Here is a 12,370-nt window from a genome sequence, read left to right as displayed (position 1 = left end):
TTAAAATATTCCACATTTCCATCCAGTCATGTGTCGGCGTTGCCGACGGAGACACCACACTCATGCGCTCCACCTCATCCCTAGGAGAGCCTTCCACTTCAGACATGCCGACACGCACGTATTGAGACACCACCCACTCAGGGAAGACTATCTGGAGACAGTTTCCCCACAAGGCCCTTTGGAGAGAGAGAGTATGCCAGCACACACCCAGCGCCAATAACCCTGGACAAAAAAATTACCCAGATACAGCGCTATTTGTATATTCACTGCGCCAAATTATGTGCCCCACCCCCCCTTCTTTAAAACCCTCTGTCACCGGTGATCAGCAGGGGAGAGTCCGGGGAGCCAGCTTCTCAGCGTGCTTGTGGAGAAAATGGCGCTGGTAAGTGCTGAGGGAGAACCCCCGCCCCTCAGTGGCGGGCTTCGGTCCCGCTCTTTGAACAAACTGGCGGGGATACCAAAACACACAAATAAGTGTATATGTACTTAACTTACAGCCAGTCCTAGAGGAATACATTGCTGCCCAGGGCGCCCGCCTGCCCCCCCCCCCCCCCCCCCGCCCCCAACAGTGTGCGCTGTGTGTTCTGTGTGGGAGCAATGGCGTTACCTCAGTGAAGATCTGAAGTCTTCTGCCTTCCTATACTCACCCGGCTTCTATCTTCCGGCTCTGCGAGGAGGACGGCGGCGCGGCTCCGGGACGAACCGCTAGGGGAGACCTGCGTTCTGACTGCCTCTGGAGCTAATGGTGTCCAGTAACCTAAGAAGCAGAGCCTAGCATTTAAGTAGGTCTGCTTCTCTCTCCTCAGTCCCACGATGCAGGGAGTCTGTTGCCAGCAGGTCTCCCTGAAAATAAAAAACCTAACAAAATACTTTCTTTTCAGGAAGCTCAGGAGAGCTCCCTGTAGTGCACCCAGTTTCCTCTGGGCACAGTATTAAACTGAGGTCTGGAGGAGGGGCATAGAGGGAGGAGCCAGTGCACACCCATACCTAAGGTTTTTTTTTAGTGCCCATGTCTCCTGTGGAGCCCGTCTATTCCCCATGGTCCTTACCGAGTCCCCAGCATCCTCTAGGACGTAAGAGAAATGGGAGTGCACATACTGGCAAAAGACATTGTGATGGCACTTTTCGCGCGATATGCTCGAAAAGTTAATCTACGATAAATTAACACATTTTCGCGGACAACGGATTCCACCCATAATCTAATACAGAACCACGGAATTATGTTCTCTGTGCATGAAGATATTTAGGAGATTTACTGGATGAGAGACTGACCTTGTAGTATTTTGAGACTTGGGGGCTTCTGACAGAGGCTGCGGCACCTTCAGGGATCTCAATATTAAACACAATCTGCAGAAAAACACAAAACAAGACCTATAGGTGTAACGCCTATTAAAATTAGGAAAAGGTCTTCATGACAAATACAAGGAATTCAAATCAGCAGGTGTCTAGTTTAGGGGCAAAATCACTAAGCCATTAGCTGCAGCTTTCTCACCTGGATGATATCAGCCAACTTCTGCAGGCCTAGAGTGTTGGTGAAGACCCCAGAACCTGAAAACCACAGATATTAATTTGGGTATAACAAGGACCAGGCCCACTAAATATCCCCAATAGAGATGTCCTTACTTCCACCCACGTGTTGTATAATTTGGTCCAGTAATTCCAGTAGGCCAGACTTTGATTCATATGTGATTCCCGCAGATGCAAAGAGGTCAAAGATGTAACTGGATAGAGAGGAGAGAAGAATTTTGTATTGTATGAGCTCTCATAAACCCCATCTGGAAGAGAGTGCAATAACTACAAGCCCAAAGAAACTAAGGCATGTTGCTATCACACATAGGTGCCAGATTCAGAGATGTGCACAAATGTACGTACATCTCTGATGTTTTGTGATCTGCGCATGTGCAGGTACAGGGCCGTGATGTTGCTCACTGTGCCCCAAATGCCGCAGCACAATTGACATGCTGCCAGCGGTTGGGGGTTAAAGACAGGCAATACAGAAAATGGGGGCACGCCCGTTGCCTGGGCGTGCTGTAGTGAGTGGCAGTGTCCTTGGACGCGGCTTCACTGGCTTCAGCAGTGTGAATTTCTTTGCCATCCTCAGTAACCAGATACTTATTTATACGTCCATTGCTCAGGCAGATGATCAGATGCTGAGTCTTCGGATAGCGCAGTGGATCACCAAAGCGTCCATTTACACAAGATGTCTCATGCGGCATTAGCATATAAGCACACAGCCCCTGTATACAAGAACACAGTGGCTGTGCAATATTGCCCATCTATGAATCAGCCCCATTGTGCCTAAATGCAGACCCAAGCAACTAATGCAAACACATTCTAACTTTACCATTACCACGGGGGCATAATACTTCACCATCTACTTTACATTTCATTCCCAATTCTATTAACCTTGGGTAGATTAAATGATTAACATTAAGGAAGGTTTTCACTGAGAATTAAAATTTTATGGTGACAATCTACTCTAACAAAACGTCAGGATACTGGGGTCCAAGTACTCTGCTGGCAGAGGGATGCCCTTGCCCAGTTGTCTGACAAAAAGGCCAAGGAGGTAATGAAAGTTTTTCCAACACTGGGGTCAATCCAATAACCTTTGAAGTGTGCGCAGTGCCGCTGCAACGGCATCTAAGCGCCGGCAACGGCACCTGATTTCACACCCTTCACGGGAGCGAATCAGCCCCAATTCGCACAAAATTGCTCGGACCTCTATGGGGTGGCGAGCAGTTTTGTGCGAATTCGGCCCGCCGTAAAGTGCGGCTGCTGGCGCGCTGATTCGCAGGTGCGATAATACCACAGCCAATTGGATTGACCCCTTTGTATCCCCTTCCTGTATAGAGTACTAAACGGATGCTGTGGAAGTTGGCTAATCAGACCTTGTAACATACAGTGGTGTCCAAGATTGTGGACACTTTTTGAAATTTTAATGTTTTTCAACTTCGAATGCTTATAAAAACTTTTTCACTTCACGCAGTGCAATGATTCATATATCAAATGAAAGCAAATTTAATACTGAATTCAACACAATAAACAGAGACCAAATATTTACATTACAAGGGAAGTTATGCTACTTTCAGTCAGCACAGATGCGTGAAATTCAAGAAGCGGATTGTAGTAACAGCTACTACCAGCCAATCGGAATCGTCGTTGTGAGGACCAATCAGATGTCATTTATGAGCAGGTGCAAGGTCATGTTCAAAAGTGGGAAAGGTCAGTTTGGCTGGTTCATTTTGCAGAATAAACTTGGTTACTGAAGTGCAATTACGGTTGGATGTTTAGTGCCATTGATGGTGTAAAAAATAAATACAACAATGTCGTCCCAGCAAAGTGGTGATTGGTCACCCAGAAAGAGATCCAGGATTGTGGCGTTACGTGAAAATGGTCTTTCGCATGCAGCAATTGCGAGAGGAGTTGGTGGGAATGTGAGAACATCAGGAGTACGAAAGTTTTGTTTACGCTATGAGGAAACACAATCCATACAAAACAAAGAAGGAAAAGGCCGGAAAAAGTGCACAACAGCTGTTGATGATAGAAAAATGAAACTAATTAGCGTCAAGGACAGACGGATGTCATCTGTGGCCATTAGCAGTCAACTGAGTGGTGTTTTTGTCAGTACAAGAACGGTACGGAGAAGACTAACGGAGGTTGGCCTAAAAAAGGTAGGATTCCTGAAAAAAAAAAAAAAGCAGCAGCCGAAACGAATACGGTGGGCAAAAGAACACATTGCATGGACAGAAGGTCAGTGGAAACAAGTGATATGGAGTGACGAAACTAAGATATTGATATTTGGTAGTGATTGGAGAAAATGTGTGAGACGTTGCATCGGAGAAGAGGTACATCCAGATTGAATTCAAGCGACAACAAAGAATCCTACAAGTGTTATGATCTAGGCATGTATGACAACAGATGCTGTAGGCTGCCTTCATGTCATAGATTGCACACTGAACAGCAGAAAGTACATTGACACCATCCTACAACAAAAACTTCTACCTTCGATCAGGGAATTTTTTACAGATGATGACGCATTTTTTTTCCAGCAGGATTCAGCTCCCTGCCACACTGCACGGATATGCAAACAGTGGTTCACAGAGAATGACATACAGGTGCTGGGATGGCCAGGAACAGCCCAGACCTGAACCCCATATAACATTTGTGGTTCCATTTGAAAAAACTGGTACTTCTGAGGCGTCCATCCAATAAAAGAGAATTAATTGAGGCTATAATTGTCTCATGGCACCACATAATAAAGAAGGAAGAGCTCCAAATATTGGCTGGCTCACTGCCACGTCACTGTGCTGCGGTCTTGAAAAATAAAGGCAGTTGTAATGCTGTAAGGGTACAAGGTGCCGTTTCCTGGGGTAGATGGCAGCACGCAACAGCTGAGGAACCACACAAGTCCAGTTTCTGGTACAACTGGCCCCAGCCAGTTTTATTATACAGAAAATAAAACAAACACCAAAAGAAAATACCTTGCCTGTCCGGCACTAACTAAACACAAGATGTTCCTAACTATCACTAAACAAGAAACACAGAGTTCTCCAGTAAACACTGTATAGCTCACTTGTATCAGGAAGCGTGCTTCTCTCTCAGAGATCCTGCAGTCTTCCCAGGCAGTCTGCACACATTAATCAGGCTAGAAGCCCTATAAGACTCTTGCACAGCTGAAAGCCCTGATTAGCCCTCTGTGAGGCCAAAGATCCGAACTGGGCCCAATGTCTGGAACTCGCCCTATCTCTCTCTCAGGGCCCTTATCCAGCTTTTCCAGCAAACTGAAAAGGTTCTAACAAAACAAAAGCATTTTCCTAGAAGTTTTCATTTTCTAAAACATGTAAGACAAGAACCTGGGACAAACATACCTGCCCTCAAACACTATCCCAGTGTTCTTGTCACATAACCCAACCAAATACTGATAGGACAGTGACATCATAAGTACACAGGGATTTCCACCCTAAGCGTTGTTTTCACTGCATAACTTCCCATGTAATGCAAATATTTGACCTTTGTTCATGGTGTTGAATTCAGCGTTAAATTTCCGTTCATTTGATATATGAATCATATGATTGATATATGAATCACTGCACAGCATGAAGTGCAACAGTTTCTATAAGCATTCAAAGTTAAAAAACATTATCATTTAAAAAAGTGTCTGCAATTTTGGCCACCACTGTAATAGCTGAAGATCAAAGACCTCGGTGTTCTTGGGTAAAAAGGACTGTTTGTTAGGTCTGGGGTAGTGGAGTACTGTCCCTATACTAGCTAGGAGCAGTGGGTGTTCCATTACCATTTTAGTTCTGGTGTCCAAGAAGTGTTAAATTGGTTCTTGTGAATGATTTCCTATACCAGGCATTTCCAACCGCGGTCCTCAAGGCACACCAACAGTGCAGGTTTTAGTGATATCCAGGCTGCAGCACAGATGGTTAAATCAAAATAACTGAGGTACTCATTAAGTCACCTGTGTTCAAGCCTGGATATCACTAAAACCTGCACTGTTAGTGTGCCTTGAGGACCGTGGTTGGGAAACACTGTCCTATACTGTGCTAGACACTTAAAACCATTGCTTAGTAGTAAAAGCTGCTCATTACCACAAAGAGTATTATGCATGTTAGACAGATCCATCTTGGGAGAGGCTATATCAAGTTTAGACTATATAAGCCCTAGCTGTCATGACTTGTGACTTCTTCTCTGGGCTGAATGGAAGTGCCCAGATAATATGAAAGCCTGTGAAATCACTGAAGCCCAATGACTTAACATTGGATTTCAGTTTTGGGATTCGCTGGTCTGTACGTTTGCCTTGTGCTAATCAATTAAGCCATCATTAAATATGGTTATATATTTTTAATTTATATGTGATCGAGTTTTCATCAGTAGACTGCTACACTCAACCCAGCACATTAATTGTGTACCCAACTGGTTCCATCCCGGGTAGTTATTTTTTTTTATATTAATTTAATTTTTCAACCTGCCATAATGAAATGGGGAAAGTGGAGCAAAGTGTCGATTTTATACTACAGTGCTTATGTGTAAATGGCATACGTGCGAACAGCTACAAAACAAACAAGGGAGAAATTACAGTAAAGCAATAATTCTGTACAGTTCTCTGGCACAAACAAACAATTTACACTATTTCATCTTTCTTTGGAATATATTTTGACATTATTGTGCTCCCTATTTTCTTCCCAGGAATACTCATGTAACTGCTTCTGACATGTCTTAACATGCCGATGATGAGACTGCCATGTTATGGATTACAAACCTGTTATGATACATTTCCTTCTTTTTTTATTACCCCACTAAAGAATGTTTTGCTGTATGTGCATTGGAAATGTACAGTTTACTGATAGCTCACTGTGCTATGTTTGGAAAGTAGGTTATCTGTGTGTCTGTTAGCACTGGGAAACACCGCACTTTTCAGGTCATATAAATCCAGGATTACAGTCTAACAGGTACGTGGCTTGTCTCATGACATGATTACATACATATTTGTACAGCAAGACTTCTTGAGAATGCGGTGACCTTGCCAACACGCAGCAGTTAAACAACCATCATTCTAATGTCATTCTAGGGAAGACCTTTCAATATGTATGCACTAAAATTTCCTGCTTCCCACAACTTTTATATAACCACAATTTAGCATTAGTATACCCTAAGCAGGATATCTCTGCACCCTTTAGCTTCTACAGTGGGCCCATGCGTCTACTGCCAGTAGCACAATTTGCAAGCACTTCTGATGTGACAACCAACCTAAAACATCTGCCCACTCTGACATGATAGCAGAACTCTGCACCAACAGAAATGCAGGTCACCAAAAGTATCTTCAGTGCCATTGGTCATTGTGGCAATCTCTACAAACAACATCCACATTCAGCAGACTTGGCTTTTAAAAAGTTTGTCACACCAATTTTGGGACCAAATAAAGCTGTAATCACCACTTATAGACAACTTAACTTAATAGTGACTATACAGTGAATAACCGCTCCAAGAACCAGCTGTACTCAGAGCATATCCAGAGCAGTGTGACAAAATGGCATTTACACTGCCTGCATCACACGGAGGATAAATGCTTCAAAACAGTTATACGTAAGGTGCAGATATCGCAGACATGAGACCTCCCTAAGAACGAAAACTGAATTTTGCACAATATTGCAAGAGAAGGCTGTCGCCATTATTCCCCGTCACATCTTACATGACCTACTAGGCAAGTAATTAACAATACTTCAATAAAAAGTTTTGTACCTCTGATCAAACATAGAATTCGGACGACAGATAAGAACCACTTGGCCCATCTAGTCTGCCCTAAACAAGAGGGGTCTCCCCTACCCATGCTCAAATAAATGTTCATGTCATTAAGGAACACAATGTCACACGTTTTATCCTAAATGGACTATCCTAGTTTGAAGCGTTTAGTTTTAGAAGTATAAAAAAAACACAAAAAAAATAGGATTTTGGTACCTACCGGTAAATCCTTTTCTCTTAGTCCGTAGAGGATGCTGGGGACTCCAAAAGGACCATGGGGTATAGACGGATCCGCAGGAGCTTGGGCACACTAAAAAGACTTAATACTGGGTGTGAACTGGCTCCTCCCTCTATGCCCCTCCTCCAGACCTCAGTTAGAAAACTGTGCCCAGAAGGGATGGACATTTCGAGGAAAGAATTTATTGTTACAAACACAGTGAGTGTTATACAAGCTCACACCTCCAACACACCGTAGAACGTGGCATTCAGCAGAATACTAAGCAACGGCATGAGCAAAACACAGCCACATGCTGAGAAAATATGTAACACAAACCGTGTGTCCACATAAGCGAAATTAGGACCCCGCATGCCAAACAGAAGGTCCCCAAAATCAGGGTATCAAACTTGTAAAGCATAGTAAAAGCGTCTGACCCTGAACAAGAATTCGCTCGGCAAAGTTGAATCGCCGAGACTCCTCGGGCATCCGCCCAAGAAAAAACCCATCTTCCCACAAGAAGAAATCTCCACCGACCTTGGTGACGGCAAAGCAGCCTTAGACCGAACATGCCAAACTTCATCACAGATTCAGCATGTAACTGACTGTATAAAACAGTCTCCCAAATCAATATGGGAGCATACCAGACCCACAGGGTCTCTGTTTTTCCAAACGGAGCCAAATTGATGACCTACATACTCAAATCCCAGGCTAGACCAAGGGAATTTGAACCGGCTAATGCCTAAGTAACCCCCGGCATCAACATAGGCCGATTTTAGTGAAAACCAGAAACCACTCTTGGTAGAAGTACCAACCGGGAACTCAATTCCTCTCTATCCACCTGAAAGATCAAACAAGGCTCTTGTGAGGCAAAATCACCACTTCCGACACCCGCCTTGCGGACGTCAAAGTCAATCGCCTGACCACTTTCCAAGAGAGAAATTTCATACAGGAACTTATTAGGCTTTCCTCCACATCAGCTTGTATGGCTAAGCACGAGCTAGCTGAAAGTCCTCCAAGGAGCCTTCCTGGATACACACCGAGACACATAATTACTCCAACAACGGTGGAAACGTTGTGCCGTCAGTTCTTTCGTAGCCTGAAGAATTGAAGAAACTACTTCACTGGGAACAACCTTTCGACTTAGGACATGACATTCAACCGTCCCGTCGCCAGACGCAGCCGCGGTACGTCCTAGTACACGCCCTGATCTTGTTGTAACATTACCTCACGTAAAGGAAGAGGGCAGTAATTTCTTATGAGTAAATCATGAAAAACTGGATAGCCAACCCTCGCTGGCTAAACCGTATTTTAAGAGGATCATCGGAGCCTCAGATCATCTTACGCTTACCACTGTCAGAAAGGTGAAAATGGAGAGGCCACCTAGACCGACTAAAAACACCCACGGTGTCACGAGGATGTCTACTGCTATATCTGGAGTGTCCCTTAACCTGGAACAATCACCTCAAGGCCTCTCGTTGAAGAGAGACGCCAACATGACCAATTGCGACACTCCACAAAGACTTGTCACGTCTGGGAAAGCATCTCGATGATGACAGAATCTTTCCCGGCTATTTCTCCGTCGTTTGCCTCCGGAACGAAAGCTGCTGATATAGCGTTCACCAGACTTCCCACTCAACTGCAAACTATGCATCTTCTGTCAGTTCCGCTTTTTCCTTGTTCCGCCCTAGCGGCTTACTTATGCCATTGCTGACAAGTCGTCTGGTAGAATTAACACGGGCAGAACACGAAGAATATGTTCACCTAAAATAGCTCTTAATTCAAGAAAACTTACAGCAGACAAGTTTCCCAACTTGACCACATCCTCTGGAAATACGTCCCTTGCAAAGGACTGCTCTCCAGCTTCGGAGATCTGAATGTACGGACACCAGGATCTAAACCTGGATCCCCAACCTTCATTCCTCTAGAGCACAGGTTCTCAAACTCGGTCCTCAGGACCCCACACAGTGCATGTTTTGCAGGTCTCCTCACAGAATCACAAGTGAAATACTTAGCTCCACCTGTGGACCTTTTAAAATGTGTCAGTGAGTAATTAATACACCTGTGCACTTTCTGGGTTACCTGCAAAACATGCACTGTGTGGGGTCCTGAGGACCGAGTCTGAGAACCCCTGCTCTAGAACACAGGTTCTCAAACTCGGTCCTCAGGACCCCACACGGTGCATGTTTTGCAGGTCTCCTCACAAAATCACAAGTGAACTAATTTGCTCCACCTGTGGACCTTTTCAAATGTGTCAGTGAGTAATTAATACACATGTGCACATGCTGGGTTACCTGCAAAACATGCACTGTGTGGGGTCCTGAGGACCGAGTTTGAGAACCACTGCTCTAGAAGGAAAGAACCGAGCAGACAGCACGGGAGCGACGTCCTGACCGTTTTGATTATAGTCCGGTGCATGCGCAGGTGAGACCCGGACCACATTTCTAACTGGTCCCATGAAACCCGTTCTGGTATTAGACCTGATCACCGCAAAAGGCTTCTTATGCCGCATCCATCTGCCTTATTAATGGAACTTATTGATGAGGTGTAACCTCAAAGCCGATCCCACTCTGGATCCTCAGACCTCTTTCCACAGGAAACACACCGAACCTTAACCGGTCAGTATCAACTCTGAAACCCACTTCAGACATCTGCGTCGTCGGAAACACCAGGCCAATCCCTGCTCCGAAGAACAGTCAGAGATAAACAATGATATGCACCTTCTTACAGGGACAACCAGACAATGTCCTGAACGTGACGCACCTCTGTATGGCGTTGCGTGCTACCTCCCCTTCCATGGGGGAAAGGCAAGAACTATTAGAAAAAATAGCAAGGGGAAACAACCGCAACTCAGAATGTTCCCCTTTGGCTTCTATAAATAACTCACAGGTCCTAGTCTATTCCTGGACTAACTGAAAATTAGTAGACAAGTGGTCACCGGAGCGGGGACCAGTCAGATAGACTCAGCGACAAGTGGTGTATGTAGTGGAAACAGAAAACTACTTCCACTTCTGCGAACCTAACAAGGCTGCAGAACACTTACCTTTTCACCTTCCACTGTCTACAGAGAAAAGGAAAAAAGAACGGTATCGAACCGGTGAAAACGACTGCAACCCACAAAAGAATGCGTCGCCAACCGTTGTGAAGTAGGTTAACTCACGAATTTAGACTTACCAGCGGATACCGCCGAGATTGACTGAAGAGAGGCCACACCAACCAGCTGTATACCTCCCACCAGCATCTCCCGGAGACCTTCTCCGCAATTTTTTCCCGGTCACACCACCTGCTGTCCCGTGGCAGCCTGCTGTAATGTTATAAGGAAAAAATAAATATAGACAAGCCTACCCACTCTGGGTAGGATATTCTATCGGATGTTTACCCGACTACAACACTCCCTCAAGTGCATAGAATGCAAATAAGGTCAAAGTATAGAAATACATTTTCACTTAGCGGTCTGTGTATGATCCTTTGCGACCAGACTCCGCGTCGACCAGGAGTTGACTGTCATAATTTTCTCTCCCCGTTGTGAAGAGAATAATATTCGGACTCCTTGAGAGGATCGAAACCAACTCGTCACGGCCAATCTAGAGCGTAATCAACAGAGCGACCAGCACATGATAAGAATACCATTAATTCAGCATTCATGGATATACATCATGTCATACACAATAAAACACATATATCCTAACCATGCATATATAAATCTATATCTACATATATACACATATAGATATAACCTATACGCAAGTGGATTGTCCAGACCTGTCAGGTCCCTAGTGACGGTAATGTGTTGCAAATGTGTATGACCCTGTACTGACATGCCCCTGATGTGGATCTACCAGGAACTTAAACTTAGTAAATGTCGACAGCAATTAATCGTAAGTTGGCAAAAAATAAAAATAATAATAACGGAACCCCGAGGGGTCTGAGGGAAGTATACAAATACAATTTTGATGACACTCCCCGCCCATATACCTATACATATATTTACAGGTACTAGGCCAGATCCGCGAGATAATTTATTACCCAGGCAATACCGTTGATGCCGACAGGGCATCCATAAACAATTGTATCTCCCCTATCATGTTTTATACAAACACCCCTTTAGACAAACGGGATAGAGATTTATCAACAGTTGGAGATGTCTCCCATTTTTCCCCAGTCATAGGGGGAAGGATACGCCATGTAATTTCTCTTGGGAATCTGCCATTTCTTAACCGGTGACTCTTTCACAAAGAGTATTCATTTCATGAGAGGGGGGAAATTTTACCTCAGGTTTCTTTCCCTTGAACATGTACCGCAGGTTCATCAGAAATGTGTAACACATTTTTTATAGCCACCATCATCTTAACTAAACGTGGATGTAACGCTGCGTCAGTGAAATCGACTTCGGAATCAGAGTACGTGTCGGTATCAGTATCTCCCACCTGATTAAATGGCCGTTTTTGGGACCCAGATGGGGTTTAAACCTGAGACACAGCCTCTTTCATGGACTTTTTACACACCCGGGTCTGTTCCTCAGACTTGACTAACCTCTTGATAATGAAGTTACACTCAAGTTTAACGTACTGAGTAATGCTAGTAATCTGGTGTCGGCTGCGTCGACATTCCCAATTCTAGTTCTGCATCCACTCCCCCAATAACCGCCTCTGAAGAATAAGCTTCCGCCTCAGACGTGTCGACACACAGTAACGACACACTCCAACACCCAGAACGTCCCTTCTAGGTGACAGGCCTACAAGAGAGCCCAGACAGAGGACACAGAGAGAGTATGCCAGCTCACCCCCCCCCCAGCGCCCATATATCGTAAAAACGATATATGTACCCAGCGCTGCCTATATACAAATAAGCACCAAACACTGCGGCCCCCCCACAGAGTAAGCCCCCCGTTACTTGGAGAAACTGGAAGCG

The 12,370-nt window shown here is 44.8% G+C and overlaps 1 protein-coding gene across 5 annotated transcripts in view; it reads right to left on the bottom strand.

The window, feature by feature from the left end:
- RTEL1 (regulator of telomere elongation helicase 1) overlaps positions 1-12,370 on the bottom strand; it is a 435,638-nt gene that overhangs the window by 370,824 nt on the left and 52,444 nt on the right. For all 5 annotated transcript variants that reach the window (XM_063959152.1, XM_063959153.1, XM_063959154.1 and 2 more), the window contains exons 12-14: positions 1,624-1,721; positions 1,493-1,548; positions 1,273-1,347 (exon numbers count right to left, since the gene is read on the bottom strand). In XM_063959152.1, the coding sequence (XP_063815222.1) occupies positions 1,273-1,347; positions 1,493-1,548; positions 1,624-1,721 (229 nt within the window). The remainder of the gene's footprint in view (positions 1-1,272; positions 1,348-1,492; positions 1,549-1,623; positions 1,722-12,370) is intronic.

The sequence above is a fragment of the Pseudophryne corroboree genome, chromosome 3, assembly GCF_028390025.1.
Source record: "Pseudophryne corroboree isolate aPseCor3 chromosome 3, aPseCor3.hap2, whole genome shotgun sequence".
NCBI classification, from domain to species: Eukaryota; Metazoa; Chordata; class Amphibia; order Anura; family Myobatrachidae; genus Pseudophryne; species Pseudophryne corroboree.
This window is presented reverse-complemented; position numbering and strand designations above follow the sequence as displayed.